The 17,800-nt window shown below is 45.0% G+C and overlaps 1 protein-coding gene across 1 annotated transcript; it reads right to left on the reverse strand.

Moving 5' to 3' along the window:
* Positions 1-10,400: 10,400 nt before the first annotated feature.
* Positions 10,401-17,057, reverse strand: LOC147032031 (uncharacterized; the record flags this gene model as incomplete). The annotated part of the gene is made up of 2 exons (XM_085850309.1): positions 10,401-11,509; positions 16,434-17,057. Coding segments are annotated over 2 exons (1,587 nt in total), but the record flags the coding sequence as incomplete, so codon positions are not given.
* Between the last annotated feature and the right edge of the window lie 743 nt (positions 17,058-17,800).

Genomic DNA, 17,800 nt, shown 5'->3' on the forward strand with positions numbered 1-17,800 from the left:
GGTTAGGGGACGATTTATAGAGGGGAAGTAAAAATAAAAACAACAAAAAAATAAGTTGGGGCTAAATTGGGGTTTGACAAATTAAGGGAGTGGGTATGTACAGTGACAGGCAAAGGCGAAAGGTTGGGAGGGAGACAGGTAGGTAGGTCCGAGCCCGCCTTCCAAGTGGCCAGCACCACCGCACTCCCTCCACCAACCTCCACTGAACGGCAAAGGCTGGCCAACTTCATCGGCTGGCCGTGTTTTGCTTCAAGGCAGAGGCCGGCCAACTTCATCGGCAGCTGTTGTTTTGTTGCAAGGCCTGTGCCATCGGCTGGCCGTGTTTTGCTTCAAGGCCTGTGCCGGCCAGTTCATCTGCCGGCTGTGTTTGCCTGCAACGGCCTTCTTCTGCGGGCTGTGTTTGCCTGCTACCTTTGCCATGCCATGCCCACTGCCCACGTTCACCAGCCCCGTTCAATTTTGCTTTGCCCCCCCCCTGTTCATTTCCATGTGCGCCAGGATCCGCAAGGCAACAGTTTGCAAGCTGCGAGAACTGCCCTGTTGGCAGCTACAACACGGGCCTGCAGTGGCGGCCCGTGCACCGTCTTTGTGTCCATCCATCCATTCGTTGTGCTCATTGCGTGTGCCACTTGAGCTGGCACGGAGACTACGTTTGTGCAGCCCATGCACCGTTGTGGTTCACTGCGTTCAGTTCAAAAAGGGAAGGCCTTGGACTGCGTGTGAGCAGCCAGCCACGTTCCCTGTCACCTGCATTGTTTTGAGCCAGAGACTGCATGCGAGCAGCCTGGCTCCCTGCTAACCGCTTTTCTTTTGCAGAGTTCATTGATCCTGGGCCATGGTTTAGTGTAAAATTTGTAAGTTAAGCTTAAGATGTACTGTAAATATGAGTGCGCCCCCGGCATGTCTGTCTAGCGCCGGCAATTTTATTTAAGTCGTCCGTGTGAGTGAGTTTGTTTAGGTAGTTACGCAGCCCTCAGGTTATTTATTTTGGGGACACGAATACCATGAATGTCGCACTCAGGGATCCGTAGGTAAAATGTACTAGGGGAAAACTACACATGATGGCACACGAAAATTTGACGACTCGGAACGAGTCTGTAAAAAGGGGAGGGGGTAGTGTTGTGGTTACCAAATTCGCAAACCACCATTCAGGTCCCTTAGGTGAGGTATCTCGGTAAGTACATGTGTAGTTAGGCCCAAACCCGTTGTCTAGTGGGAATACATGTCATTTATGCGTGCTGCGACTCTTCAGGATAGCCGCTTTTCTTTTACTATCTTTATTTTGGACCAACCGCCATGATTACCACCACAACCACAACATCAACCACCAACCACAACGCCGCTTCACCACAACCGCCACGACCTTCACGTCACACCTCGCAGCCGTCGCATCGCCACCGTTCTTGCGCCGCCTGTGGGTACCGGTGTTGGACTCGTGCAGGGCGCGCGTCGAACAGCGTGTACAAAATCACGGATTTTGTGCTTCAAAAACGGATCAAAAACGACACACGCCCACTTTTTGCCGTCCAATCGGTGAGCGAGGGGCGATTTGGCCCCGCCTCCAGGACGATCGATATATGCAAATTTGTGGATCAAAAAGCCTTCACGCCCACTTTTTCTCGGGCCAATGGGGAGCGAGGTGAAAGGTCAAAGGGAGGGGGTCAAAGGCGAAGCTACGGGGGGATAAAAGGACCGTGTTCGTCAGTCACACGAGAGTCGGGGAGTCCAGAAGTGGAGAGGCGGAGAGTAGGAGAGTCGAGAGGCGGGGAGTCGGAGAGTCGAGAGTCGGAGAGTCCAGAGGCGGAGAGTAGGAGAGTCGGAAGCAGAGGGTCAAGACTTCGCGGGCGGTGGAGCTGCTCGTCGTGTGCGTTGGAGTCGGAACGGAGGGGACGAGCTGTGGAAAGGCGGCGACACCAGACGAGGGGGTGCTCGCGTCGTGCAGGGAGCTGCACCCGAGGGAGGCCGACAGCGCGACCTGGCCGAGGTGGAGACGCTCGTCGCGGGATAATAAAAATCCTCTATACCCCGAGCATCAGCAACCCCCTCCTGTTTCCCCCCGCGCTGAGATAGTGTGACCAAGGGGGCCCCTTTCCCACCCCCTACCAGACACTGCCCGCGAGGCCCGCGGGGTTGGGGCGCCATCGCCGCTCCGCGTCTCATCACCAGACGGGTAGGCGCGACCCGGTCTCGGCCTCAGGCCCGCCTCATCCTTGAGGGTATTTCTTTTCCTTGGTTTTGGGTATGTGTTGTCGGCGCCGTCTGTGAAGTAGAATTGTATAAGTGTTGCCGTGTGCTCGGTAGTCGGTATTAGCTCTGCATTGTCTTCGCTTTTACATTTGCTTTTTGTGTAAATGGAATTGTGTTTTTCTTTTTTTGTGTGCTTTTGGTGGAATTGAATATGTGTGTTTCCCGTGTGCCGCGAATAAATGTGCTTTGTGTTGAACTGTTTCCCGCTTCGCTTCGTCATTTCTCCCATTGAATCCTCATCTTGCTTCACGTAAAGGGTTGGTAGTGGGCTGAATACGCCCGATAATTAATCGAACCGTCGAGGTCGACGATAACACCGCTCGGTTATTCTGATAGTACGGAACGGGTCGCTTAAGTGGCCCGTGTCCGAAGTCGACCTGCGGCGAGGTGCGATCGCCCGGTCTACCCTCCGCGTGGGTACTTAGGTAGGTCGAATTTGGCGAGCAACCCTATCCCACGCAGGGGCTGATTGGCTCGATCGCGGTGAGACCGAAAGGTCCACCCGTGACTGGTTCCCGGCGTTAGTCCGAGAGGGTCACGACTGGATTGTCCGTCCGGTGGGCGACGTGCCGCGATTCGAGTTACGTGGCCGTCAGCACGCCGGCGGGCGCGAATCTGCAACAATATATATATATATATATATATATATATATATATATATATATATATATATATATATATATATATATATATATATATATATATATATATATATATATATATATATATATATATATATAAACGCCATTGTTTGTCTGTCTCTCTCTGCTTTGTTCCTTATGCATGGCCACATCTTTTAAGTTACAAACTCCAAAGTTGAGGTAGAAATACAATTTTGTGTGTGTGTGGGGGGGGGGGGGGGTAACATAGGCTGTGAGGCTGCAGCCTCACGTGGGGCTGTAGGGGAGCGGGGAGGGGGGGGTAAATTAATTATCGATGTAAATGTGTACCGTGTAGCGCCATCTGGTGGTGGTAGAGGGTATTACCATTTCCTTTTTCACCTGGGCAACACTGAAGTTAAAACACTCTATTGACACTGGTAAATTTGCCTCCTTCCCTCCCCCCCCCCCCCCAACGGAGGGTCCTGTCAATGCATTTCTAGCAGGAAGGGACATCAGGACGAACAGGGGGACAAAGGTTGGGGGAGCAGGTTGTGGGGAGGGGATGAGGGAGGGGCTAAAGCACTCTATGCATGTGTAAATTTGCCAAACAGGATGCCTAATTGGTCCAACAGCAGCTCTGCTAATATATGTATATATGTATATATATATATATATATATATATATATATATATATATATATATATGTATGTATATATATATATATATATATATATGTATATATATATATGTATATATATATGTATATATACATACACACATTTATTTATTTATTTATTTATTACTAACCATGCTCTTCTAGCCAAGAAATGCTGCTTGAAGCAATCAGGAAAAGTAAGCCTTTACTGTTTCAAACCTTCCCCTGGTTCTTCTGCAGTTGACATTACCCTGCCTGTAAAACACCAGGATGGCAGTTTATAGCTGGACCGAGATTCAAACACAAGTATGTGTGACTTGCGAATGTCAACTGTTGAAGAACCCGGGTCTGGATTTTGTCAGTTCGTGCTGTATGATCCCAACACAGCAATAACCGACAAAATCCATGCAATCAATAACTGGCAGCTGAATGTGTCAGTGATAAACAATTTTGCCCATCGAATCCAAGTGTACTTGAAGCTTTGAGGTGGACATCTGGAGCATGTGCTCTAACCTCAATCAAATCAATGACATTAAATAAATCCATCTGGAACTTTCCATCGTGATCATACATCAGGTGAACAAATGTGAAACAAAGAACATGTCATTTTAAATCATAAAGAGTGTTTATTAAATAGTATGGGTACCGTTTTTATTTTTGGGCACTATAAACAGCAAGTGTATTCCTTTTTCCCTGTAATCATTACTTTGCTCTTTTTGACATCTATTTTGACACCGTTTGTTACAGAAGCTCCTTCTACTCATGTTAAATCTGTCAGTTGTTCTCCTTGATCCCACAATCAAGTCAATGTCATCCACACATCTGAACCTTCACAATCTTTCTTATAGCAATGCATAAAGTCCCATTAAAAATGATTTGGGCATCTCCCATATTTTGTCAAAGTAGCATATCGTCTGTTTTTTCTGGAACCTTTGGACACTAAAACTCTCATCCTTATTGAAATCTCCCACGATGAGGCCGAAGCACAGGGTGTTGCTCCAACACCACAAGCAGTCTCATCCCTTCCTCTCATCTTTTCCTGTTCGTTCATTACCTTGCTTGTTGTTTCCATATGTGGCCCAGGTTCCACACTGTCAGTACATTGGATTTTTATCCATTGTGTCCTGACTCTTCCATGAGCCTAGATCTGGAATAAAAAAATATATATTGAAGAGATATGGTGAGAGTATACATCCTTGTTGTGTGCAAACTGGAGAGTATAGTAGGTAATTTGAAACCAGTTGCTGAATGTGTATTCAGCAATCTATTGCAGGCACAAGAGAGAAAATAAAGGACGATCTCATTCGCGCGGTAAGCGACCCATCGCGCCCGGTTTTTCGACACCTACGACTCAATGCTCACACCCACGACCCTGAATACATAGATGATCGGTAGGTCCAACACTCACTGGATGGATCGAATAAAATCAAAATGTAATGGTAACCGGTACTCACCACCGACTCATCCAGTCGATCTGATCCTGACTGATCCATGTCAGTTACAGTGTTAGTCCGATCGCCGTCTTGTGGGAAAAGCACGAATAAACCTGGGTCCAATTCCGCATGATGACTCCGTTCTGTGTCTTGCGAATCGTCGGCAAGAGAAGTATCCATTACTTCATGCAACAGGATTAATTTTTCAGTTCGCGAGTTGCATGTAGACGAGCACTATGCTTCGGCAACTACATGATATATGCCTAGGCCCTACTATATACGCGGCGAATGCAACGGCGAATTGACGATTTACGAGTCAGACCGAATCCAATTCCTACGGTGAATAGACGATTTACGAGTTAGACCGGAAACCGGAAGTGGAAAACGAAACCGACATGTCAAGTATTTGTATGCTGATCTGGTACCCGACTCCATGAGCAAAGTCGGGTGCCAGATCATTTGTGTGCTTTGGACGCGATTTTCGCTGATTTATAGTTTTACAATCACTCCAAACATGTTTTACACACACACAGTAGACTGCTCCCTGGCAGGGAGAAGAGAAAATTTAGCTGAAAACAATTTTTTTCATCGTTTATTTCAATTTCGTTTTCCACTTCCGGTTTCTGGTCTGACTCGTAAATCGTCTTCGGTTCCGACTACATCCCTGGATGACCTATTGGTCGCCTCGTGGTGATTCCATGACGTCACTTCGACTGACCAATCGCAGACACAGTAGTCTAAAACCAGACGAAGAAAACTCGTCGTATGACCGAATTCAACCGAGTACTTCAGGTCGCCTGCGGGTGACCTAATGAGGGGACCTGGTACTACCATTCTGAGTTGGTTTTAGCTGTTCCGCTGTTCGATTGAGCTAGCGCAACCAAAGGGAACCCAAACTAGGGAGAGTCTGTCCTGGGGGCCCAGCGACCAAGTTGTCTGTCAGTGCTCCTTTTGTACTCAGGGGACCTGATATACCATTCTGCGTTGGTTTTAGCCGTTTCGCTGTTTGGTTGAGCTAGTACAACCAAAGCGTCCCGAATTAGGGAGCGTCTGTCCTGGGGGGCCCAGCGACAAAGTTGTCTGACAGTGCTCTTTTTGTACTCAGGGGACCCCTTACTAGTATTCTGCGTTGGTTTTAGCCGTTCCGCTGTTCGGTTGAGCTAGCGTGATTTTCGCGGCATCTAATTAGCGTCTGTCACCGGTATTCCAGCGGCAAAATCGTCTGTCATTGTTTATACCATGTTACAAGCTATACAAATAATATCAGAAACCTACTTGGGGCCGTTCCGCTGCCAGGTTGAGCTAGCGCCGATTATGCGATTCGGCTATTGCCCACATAATGTCAACCCAGCAGCAGTGTCCCGGCAGACGCAGAGTTCTGAGGTGAGAATTTCATCTGGCATCTTACCATGAGGACGGCAATTGTTCCCCTCTTCGGTTGAGCTAAGCCCCGCAGGCTCCCGGTCTACAAGCACGCCACACACAGATAATAATTTGCATATGCGCCAAATTTCAGTTTGAATCACGTGCCCCAATCCAACTGACACACCGCTTCAACCTTCACCACACCCTATCCACATATGCTACAACCATCACACAACATCAAGATGCCTTGATTATAACTCCCCTTCATAATAACGTTTCCCAAGCTCACTGTACATTCACCATTGCTCGACAACTAGGCCACCCCGACCACAGCAAACCGCCATGCTACCTCGACCATCACTTCAACCACAATCACCACAGATGCCCGCCGCTGCTTTTCGAGTGTGGGAGTAATGGATGCAATGTGCAAACCACAATCAAAATGTGCAAACCACAACCACACAAAATGTGCAAACCACAATGGGTGCAAACCACAATCACCGACAGCAGGTGCTTAGGACCTGGCATTCAGACGGCTGTAACTTCAAGTGCGAATGTGCACCAATTACCATGTAACACCACATGGAAAGCTCCAGCACTCCATTTGCTTGTGGTCCTCATTGGGTGCCCAGCACACATTAGCGCTCGGAAAGCGCAGCTGAAGACGCTGGTGCCACGTTGAGTCCAGAGGTCCTTCATGTGGGTCGTCTGGAGGTCAATGACAGCTTTTTCGTGGCTGTGGTCTCGCGTGGGCATTGCCGGCACTGCAGTAATCATGTGTGCACCAATGGGGGCTCCGTAAATCTCAGACACTCCGCCTCGCGACCATTTTGATCCACATCCAGACTCCGCCCCTGGCCAGGAAGTATTTAAGCGATGCATTCCATACAACGACAGGTTCCTTTTTTTGGGCTTGATTGGCAGTACGTGGAGTGAGAGGAATGGAGCTTGTGAATCGAAGCGGGTGGAATAGAGTTCATGGAACGGAGCGCTTGGCGAGCGAGTGATCGAAACGCTGTACCGGCACACTCAATTAGGGCCAAGCGAATAAGTATGTACAGATGATCTCTCACCTCACACATAAGTAAGCTCTTCTTACACGTTCTGTCCCCATTTTCCTTCTTGTCTACTGCAGATGTGCAAAGGGCAATCGGCAAGGGCAAGTCCCAAACAACCATACTTTTCAGAGCTATCTGACTGACACGCACCTCTTTCCAATTACCTCCTCGCACCTCATATACACCTCACCTGCATCTCACCCACATCCTCACCCGCACCTCCTCAAATGCACACCGTAGACACCACCAGTATTCCACCTTTTTTACCTCTCCTTGGTGTTTGGGCAGCACAGGTTCATCAACCCCGCTTGGTGAGCAAAGAGGTCGAAACCACCTCGTCCTTTTTCTTATCTTTCTCCCTGATCTACCCTTCATCGGAATGACTCTCATGGCACCTGTTTTATCATAAGTAAGATTGTGTAAGTATTAGCATCAGGTTCGCTCTGCACTGTGTCTCTTTGCTTATAACCATGTGTCTTTTGCCGCACCACACCAATCTTGCACATCCCTGCTGTACAAATTCTTCTTGTAAATAACCCCCTTGTCCTGACTGTGCCACAAACTTACCTCGCGCTGTCTTTTAATAAATGCTGTTGTTGTAGTCAACCAGCTTGGTGCATCCTTTCCTCCATTGATACAGCATAGTCTGCATGTTTTTTGAGCCGGAAAGTTTTACCTCACGTGATTTGCTCTTGTTAGCCAGTGTACACTCACTGTATCGCTCGGCAGTAATCCGAATGTGCGCTGAGGGCACGAAACTCGGTTAATTTAGTCACTTCCTCCGGTAAATGGAGTTTATCCAGATAACTCCATCGGAGTTGGCGAGGTTAATTGACATTCGTGCTTGCTTTGGGCCGCCGACTTTTCCATGACATGTCGGCCTACAGGACCGGGCGTTTGAGCGGAACCTGAGCACTTCTCGTCGTGACGAATCTCGAACCCCAGGTCTGCAGCAATAGCATTCATTAATTTCTTACTAATTATATATACTTTATTGAAAAATAAAATAACGTTGGTGTTTCTTTGACTTTTGTGAATTCTTAATTTGTAAAACCATTTTAACGCTCCCCATCCTATCCTGTCAGTTATTCTTCTTTATCTTGTAACTTGTATCATATAAAATATGTAACTTTCCTGCATCAAGTTACATATCTTGTAAATTATGTAATTTCCTCCACCTCAATATTTAAAAGGAGGATTTGGCATATTCTGATTCTGATGTACTCTACTCTGCTACAGAGCATCGGTGCTGCCGAAACAGTTTCTTGGCAAGGGTTATACTGGGTGGTTTGCCATCGCATCCACAGCAGTAGTTAGGGCAGGAATTTTTTGAATTCGGTCAGGATGCCGGCAATAGCTCGCCTACTCTTCACAAAAGACACGATGGGATCTTTAGCGTCCACCAACTAATGCCGGCAGACAGGACCCCCAGTCTAATATCCATTCAAGGGATGGCCTGTGAAACACCAGGATTACAGTTTGTGGCTGGGTCGAGATTCGAAAATTCAAATACAGACGAGACAGCTTCTAGACAGTGCTGGATTATCCATTAGGCAGACAAGGCATGTGCCTTAGGGCCAGCCAAAAATTTGGGCCAAAAATTATTTTCACATTAAATATTTGTCCTTTTTTGTATTTAATATTTTGTTCTTGAATCAGTTCATCTTTTGTCTGGGGTCCATTTCCATGAGCCCGAGATCAAATTTAAATTTTTCACACCATTCTCTAAAATTTCAAAATGTGCCTTAGGGCCACCTGAGGCTTAATCCGGCACTGCTTCTAGACAAGTGTGCATACCTATATGCCATCCTCCCAGCCAATTCAACATCGATCAACTCTTAAATCCTTGGTTTTGATGCATTAAATCCAAGTACCAGTAATCTAAACTTTACAGTTTCTTTAGAAAAGAGACATTTTACCATTTCTTTATCTTTTTCTCCTTCTGACGTTTGACTTGGAGAAATAATTTTGCTGACAGCAACAAAGCAGTCAACTTTTAATGCCACAGATAATAATAATAATAATGATGATTAATAAATAATAGTCCTTATTGTCATCATTAAAGCCAACATTACTGTTGGATTAGTTAATAACATTCACGCATTCATACAAACAATAATATTAAAGAAATGACCATCTATTGCATTGCACATCACATAGTTCGTCAAAAACATCGTGTCATAATACCCAATTATTGTGTTACAGAGGCCAATGCTGAAGAGTAGTAATGAAACTCATTATAAACACACCATTGGTGCCTGTTTCTTTGACTTTTATTTGTTTCATAACACAATGCATAACTAGTTTTTATTGTCAAATTTATTGTTAAACAACAACAAGGAACTCTTGACCAGCAGCACTTTGTGTGCAATTATTTTGTTGTATAATGATGTGCATAGACCGGTAACCTGATGAGCCAATAACATTACCTCGGAATGAAAGAACGTCTGAAATAACATCATTTTGCATGCAAAGGAGAATTCTTTCCATTACCTCTTTAAAAACCGCGCAGTATGCTACGAGAGCTATAAATATGGCTCTTTTCCTTCTCAAGAGAGTATAAGGGATACAAATTCAAACTTTCATTGCGATTTCCTATCTGTTTAGAGGCAATCTTGTCTCATATTGACCCCTTTGCACTTCAAATCTTGCACATCAATATCCAGATGAAATACAACATTCTATATGTAAAAGGTATTAGAGTCCCAGTGGAAGAATCATCCCTGAAATAGGAATTAACATAAGGCATTATCGTGAACAATTTTGCTAAAATTTTGCCTCACTTCTCTGATTGAATGCAAATAGTCTACCAAATGCGGTGGTAGGTACGAAAAGTTTTCCCAATTCAGCACCGACCCACCCACCTTCCCACAATTAAAAAGCATTACATATTTCACTTTCCCAAACAATAAACCCCCAATCTTGCTCACTCACTCTCACCAACATCTTTGTAGAATGGATTCTCCATGCTATTAGCCACCATTATTTTCCCCACCCTCTCCTCCCTTCCCTGCCCCTCCCTACCAGCCCCATCCACAACAGCTCGACTTCCTCCACAGTCCTGTTGTTTGTATTTTTTTTCTCAGCACCGTATTGACGGTCCTCACCACCATTTCAAAACAAACACTCAATTAGACTTTGCTGTTTCAAACAGCATCGTGCCTCCAACATGGCTGAACAAGGCCTCAGGCTTTTTGATCCAGATGTACTCCACCTGGTGCATCCTCACTTAATTCAACACTGTGCTCCTTGCCAGATTGCTTACTGCCAGCCTTTTCCAAAGTTGCACCTGACTCAGCTTCATTTTCGCCAGTGTGATTACTCTGCCCAGCATCTTTTGAGGCTGACTCAACAGTCGTCGGGTCTATTTGATACTCCTCAGTGCCAACGACATCTCCCTCACGCACCTTCTTGACCGTGAACTTGAATGGTGGAACCTTGAATGTTGATGACTCTTCATGTGGTGATGAAGCATCAGATGTTGCTGCTCCAACACCTGCTGCTTGTTTATGTTCTGGTGTCAGGGTCTTCTTGATGCGCTCTCTTTTTTCAGTTGGCACAATTCGCTTGCCTAGCTTGTCCAGCTTTTCTACCTGCTTTTCAAGAGCTTGCCTAGAAAAGGTTTTCTTGAAGCTTTCCATCCGTCGTGGCTTTTGATCTCCAGCCGTTGCACCTCCTTCAGCCTTGGTCTCACTGGATGCAGCTGTGGCAGGTGCCTTACTTTCTATCACATCTTCAGAAGCACTGTGAGATGTCTTTCCTTCACCAACTTCAACACTAGCCTCTTCTACCCCTTCCTGCTTGTCTGATCCTGTTTTGCGAGCAGCAGGTACAAATGAGTGACGGATTTTATCCCTACGTTCTGGAGACACGATCTGATTTACCCGCTTCTCAATGTTCTCCTTGGTGAAGGCCCGTCGAAAACTCTCAACACGCTTCTTGCCTGTGCGCTTGAATCGATCTGCCTTGCTCTCAACATCCTCAATCATCTCCACATCCTCATCTGATGACAAGTTCAGTCCCTCAGCCTCGTCTACGCGAAGTGCATCTTCCGATGCTGCATGCACCACAGCATCTCCTGTCGTTGGCGATTCAACTTTGGATCTCTTCCGTGTAGTTACTGTAGCTAGTGGGGTATCCAAGGCTTCCTTTGAGAAATGTAAACAGAAAAATGGAAGAAAGGAGAGAGAGGGATTAATGATGATCGGCAACACATTTGATAGATCAAATGAAATCATTGTAGTAATTCTGTGGCAGCTACTTTCTGATTTATGTCCAAATGAGAAAAACTACTTTTAAGATATGCAATATTTTAGTGGCACAGTCTTTGAACAGTGAACACCCATATAAAAGTGATATCTGAATTGTGCATTGAAATATGTAATTCACTCAATTAGCATAGCCATTTCATCAGCACCTCACAAAAATGATGGAACAAATAACATTCATGATTTTTGGTTTTTTATTAACATTGTCCTGTCTCATACATTAAGTAGTTGGCCCGTCCACTCCATGATACAAGGTACAACAACGATATGATGTTTAAGCACCTTTCCTACCATTCATTACCCCATCTGCAGAAGGACAATATACTCTGTATGACCTGCTGTATATGACATAGGCAACATACAAACATGAAGGAAACAAAGTCATTACCCTGCGTGTTTGAAGCAAAAAGTGGCATGAAGCAATTGGTTCACTTGGTCTGTCTGTCTGTCCACAAACGTCAGTTTATGATCGAGGACCAATTCAATTTAAATTTGATATTTTGAACATAATCGGAACACGAAGCTGCAGTTTGGCAGTACTTTGGCTCTGAATTCATTCCGATCGTGCATGCGCAGAGAGGAGTGCTCTAAAAATTTTTTTAGTCTGTCTGCCTGTTTGGCAGTTGACCAAAGTTTAAAATAATTCTTAAAAAGAAACTTACCGTTTTAAAGGATGTCATACAGGACACAAAGAACAGGTACAAAAAACAAATGTAACGTGTTAAATAAGGTGGTGGAAAAACTTCCAAAAATTTGTTTTTTCTACAATCTTTAAATTCTTTATTTTACTTCAATTGAATTATATACTTGAACACATTAGAACACAAATCGCCTTTCTGGCACTTTCAAAAACTTTTCGTCTAGCAGTACTTGCACAAAATATTACGGCATTTAACATCAACTCGACCAATCAAATTTTCCGCTCGCAGACCCTGCCACTCGCAGTCATTTTTTTCTTCAAGACTGCACAGGGTAAGCAGACTATCAATTTTGAGGATCTCGATTGTACTCCATTGCTCTCCTCATTTTGAATTTGGGTGCACGACGGGTTTCTCTCCTCGAATACTTGGTCATTGTCATGGAAATCTAGGCAGAATTCGGCCAAATTGCCAAAACTTCATGGAATCTACCAAACACGAATAAACCAGTAAACATCACCATACGTGGCAAGTTAGAGGCGATGAAAAATGGGTTTGTAGGAATCAAAAGCGGGGTTTTATTTTTATTTTTTATTTATTAAATGTGGTTGGAACTCGGAAGTGAAGCGATACTGCACATGGAATCCTTTCGGTGAGGGAAAACTCATGACATCACACAGCCAATTGATTCGAGTGATACCTTGCTACAGGTTGCTCTCGGTCTGTCAGCCTGTGCGTCAATCCTTGCAAGTGGAATTGAAGCGAAACATTAACAAGGAATAACAAAGAAACTCGATGCAGGAGGTAGCAATTTGGCCAATTATACCTGCGCCAAAACATTGGGATTTTAAAATTGATCGTACTTTCCATCCAATACCTGTTTTGGCGACACTAAGAAAAGTCTGTGGGTTTCAGAAACAAAAATGGGCCAAACCCGTGAATGTTCAATCCATCAAGTTGCCCAAACCACGACGAAGTCTCGCCGAATTTGAGTCGCTCACGAGAACTCGGTCTTGGCCTTAAATTTAGCCTCATGTGGTGTGTGTAGTGAAAAGAGTTTCAAATTTGAACAGATATTTACAGGAGCCCAACAGAGACTTTTGGATAATTCAATGATATGGTCTTAGAACTGTGATTGCAAGAGATGTACAATACAAATAAGAACATCCGATGCACTTGAGAATTATGTAGAAGCTGTGAGTTTAACACTTTTTCAGTTTTATAGTCCATGTGGACAATCTGGGAGGCTTCAGTTGATAACTTACTGAACATAAATCCTCGTGTTGTGACAAAGTGGCTGATAGTAGATGTCAACATGCACGTTTTACTGCCAATTCGGGAGTCAAAAGGAACGCCTGTCATCATTTGGAAGAGGGTAAAAACGTGTGGCATACTTTACGTAAATTTTGGTCACTGCTTTTAAATGACTAGTAAGTGCTGAGCATTGTCCAACGACAAAGAGATAGTGGTAATTCCAATTCAAAAACCTGGTAATTGACTATCTGTAAAAGGGCAAAGTCTGACAGCATGGCACAGAGGCAGTGCATTTGCTTCTGACTGAGCTGTTTCTCGACCTCGATTTGGTTCGATTCTCGACCTCATTATGAACTGTCAGATTGGTACCCATAGGCAGATGTTGTATCAACAAGCGTGCCATCCCTCGGATGAACGTTAATCTGGCGGCCAATCTGTTCACATTGATTGCTTGTTGCATGTTCTCGCTGTTAAAGATCTCTCGGTGTCTTTTGACGATGAGTATGCGAGTTATCAATGGCATGCTGACCAAATTACAAATTCCTGTCCTAACTTGGCCGGAGAGGAGATGGGCAACACCGTGTATATTTGCCCATGGAAACGCTGGCATGCCACCCCAACGATCTGTGAGGTCATGGTATAAATGTTGATGATGATCAGTGGCAATTAAAAAAAAAACGTTGTCTTACGAATTTGGCACAAAGTGAGCTTTCGAAACTATGAGTGAAGCAGCTGCTTCTTTGGAGCGAGATATTGCTGGAGTTTCTTCTGGAAAGCTGAAATTTGGTCCTGGTTGATGCCAGAAAGGAGAGGATGGTTTATGTGCTGGCTTATTTATCACAGGACAAACTGTATACTGTCTCCATTACAGTTCTATAACATTTTGGGATTTTGGGTTTCATGAAAGTTTGCACCTAAATGTAAATTGAGACAAATTGAACAATTTTCCAAACTAGGATCCACATTTATTTTAGAGTCTGTATTTAAATTTGTGGCTGGCAGGGTGGCTTGGAGCTCTCCACACGCTCAGCGCTCAGCTGTCTATCTTGGATTTACATCCCGACCCAGCTATAAACTGTCACCCTGGTGCTTCACAGGCAGAGTGATTCATCAATGTGTGTGCAGTCCCTCAAACGGACATTAAACCGGGCGTCCTGCCCGAACTACTGTGCTGGGAAGGCAATGGCGAAGCACCCAGTTTAACCATGCAAAGAAACTGCAGAGTTGGAGAGGAGGCTCCAACCATTGTATCACCGAGTCTGGTTCCTAAGACTATGAAGCATGTCTTTCATCACTAAAATACATTGCTCCAAGTTGGTGAATTTTTATGCAGTTCTGACAATCGACGCCATCGACATCAAATTTTCTGATATTGAACCAAACAATGTCACTGAACCAAGATGACATGATATATTGGACACATGATGCAACACTTCATCGACACATTGCATTGGACTGTCCGAGCTATGCAGTTAAAGGTTACTAAGATGACCTTTATCGACATAGCTTGTTACTTCGAAAAGACTGTCGTTATAAGTCAGACATTGCTTAAATTATGTTGCGCTGCTTTGCAACACTAGATGTCTCTCCTTGAATGCCAAACTACCCACATGCACATATTCAATATCAAACTTAGGGATAAGTTTACTCTGATAACGATTCGCTCATTCCTGTGTGAGTTTTTGCATGCTGTTCCACCCAAAAAAAGAGCTTTCTCGATCTCTCGTATACAGCGTCTGACTGCCGGTATGCATCGTTGCCAGGGAGCACAGACATGCTGCTGATGCAGTGCCCCCTCTGAATTTTAGATTTGTTTAGGATCGCAGCGGTAGGCCACCGACTCTTCGTCGAAAGACACCGTGGAATCTTTGACGTCCGCCGGCTAATGCCAGCAGACGGGACACTCAGTTTAACGTCCATCCGAGTGGCGGTACACACGTTGATGATTTTTTCCTGCGCGCGAATCAAATCCAAAGCAGTCAGCTCGAAGGTAAGTGTGCTACCTCTACCCCATCCCACATCAGGACCAAAATAGCTATCATACACCAATGGTACATTTCACGCACACTCGTATATTGATCATTCTTATGGCATGAGACATAATTTCCAAACTATGTCGTTGTGGAAAAAACAATTTAAGGAAAAATGAGCAAACATTGGTGTTGCAGAGAGCGTGGGTATAAAATTGCTCGTGTGCCTTTTTAAGGTTGCGTTTTTGGAAACCCACTTTCACGCGCCTCCAACTCCTGTCGTCCCGGCCTAGAGCGCCGAGACAGCAGATTTCATGCGGCAGTCTCGGTTCTCGCGTTATATATAGCTCGTCGGTGCTTAAACAACATGTTGCCGTCCGCACGGTCTGATGTGTTTGTGTTCAACTTCGCCATGATAGTTCCTTGGCGGCAGAGTAGTAAGAGGGACAACATGGCGCATTTCGGATTTTGAGCGCCTGATGATTTCATGGTGTCCTTTGCCCTCAAAAGTCTCGGATCATTGTGTCCTGGCTGGGGATGAGCCCATGGAGGTACAAGTAGTGCCATCATGACACCGGTGTTCAGGTGACCCATTGCACATGACCCTTTCGGACGGTGGTCCGGAGTGATACCCTGTAGATGTCTCTTTACGAAGCGTCATGTTCATGCACAAACCTTTCAAAAATCGGAAGCAATTCATGATCATGCAAGACCATCGTGTGATGCGTTATTATTATTTGGGTCGTTATGACGGATTAACTTGTGGTTAAAGTCGTTTCAGCTGCATACGCAAATGGCACCTTGGTCACGAAATGTTCGTTTCTTTCCCCTAATGTAATCTTACCAAAACTACATGTCCGTCCCCTATTCGTGTTTTTCCTGTGATGATACTCCAAACAAACTGTAAAGAGGATATATTGAGATAAAGGTGCTCTCTCGTACCTGATAGACCATGATGCGAAAGTTATTGCGCTTGAGCAACTCGCCATGGTTGCCCTCCAACTTGCGGATCTCGTGCGTCTGCTTGTCAATATGCTGGCGCACGTCCTTCACGTTGGCGTTAACCTTGCGCGCTTTCTCAAGAACCTGTTTCACACTCATGGCCGTCCCTGCTTGCGCCTTGGCAAGTTCGGCCAGCTCGCTCTCGATACCCCGTACCGAGGTCTCCACCTCGCCCTGACGTTCCTCCAGGTGCTGCTGCGACTCCTGCACGACCTCCATCATCTCGAGAAGGCGCTCGAGCGTGCCTAGTACTCCCGCCATAGGGTCCTCTGCCGCCAGCTCTTCCGCATCGCTTGCCATCTCTTCCATTTCACTTGCCCTTCGCCCGACCTCAGTCATGGCTGTGTCCGTGCCTCGCCCGGACGCCTCCCAGCTCCAAAAAGCAGCTTCAGCTCCTGGCTCCAGACCCCCAAGTTCGGGAGCAGCAAGGGGGAGGGTTGGGGACAGTGCCCAACACACGTCCCCTAGCCAGAGTCCTGCCTCGATCCGTCGTGCAGCCCCGCCTGGATGGGGCACCCTGATTACTGGAAAGAGGGTCTTTGGAAGACTGGCATCACCATTCCTTGAACGTTATTTTTTTCAGAAACATTCTCCATTGTAAGTGGGAGAGGGGAGGGAGAGAGAGAGAGGGTAGAGAGAGAGAGAGAGAGAGTGGGATAGGGGAGAGAGAAAGAGAGAAAGAGAGAAAGAGAGAAAGAGAGAAAGAGAGAAAGAGAGAAAGAGAGAAAGAGAGAAAGAGAGAAAGAGAGAGGAATTAAGCATCCTCCCCACACCAACCTGTGTTGACACAGCGTTCTGTGACGTCATCACCTAATTTTTCTTACCTCATTGGTACATTAAAATGCATACGTTTGCAGTACACAGTGCTCGTGACATTCTCGCCAACTTACTTGTGCATGATACTGTATTTTGTTCCACACATGATATGCATGATTATCGTAAATAAAACACCTTATAGCTACATTTCCTCGATATATATATATATATATATATATATATATATATATATATATATATATATATATATATATATATATATATATATATATATATATATATATATATATATATATATATAAATACCTGTGGGATCTTCTGGTCTCGAAACACTTTGAAAGTCATGATTTGCTCGTAACAAGATTATGTTTCTTATGGTGATGTCAGTTTATTTATGCAGCGACAGAGGGATGTAAAATAATGGAAGTATTTGTTGTATTTTTTATTATTATTACATAACGAAAAGTGATTGGTTCCCTGTGTAATTCCAGTTGTTGTGAAGCTCAAGCTTGGCACTCATTGCATCAGCG

The sequence above is a fragment of the Eptatretus burgeri genome, chromosome 2 (assembly GCF_056783735.1).
Source record: "Eptatretus burgeri isolate ZD-2024b chromosome 2, Ebu_testis_v1, whole genome shotgun sequence".
NCBI lineage: Eukaryota > Metazoa > Chordata > Myxini > Myxiniformes > Myxinidae > Eptatretus > Eptatretus burgeri.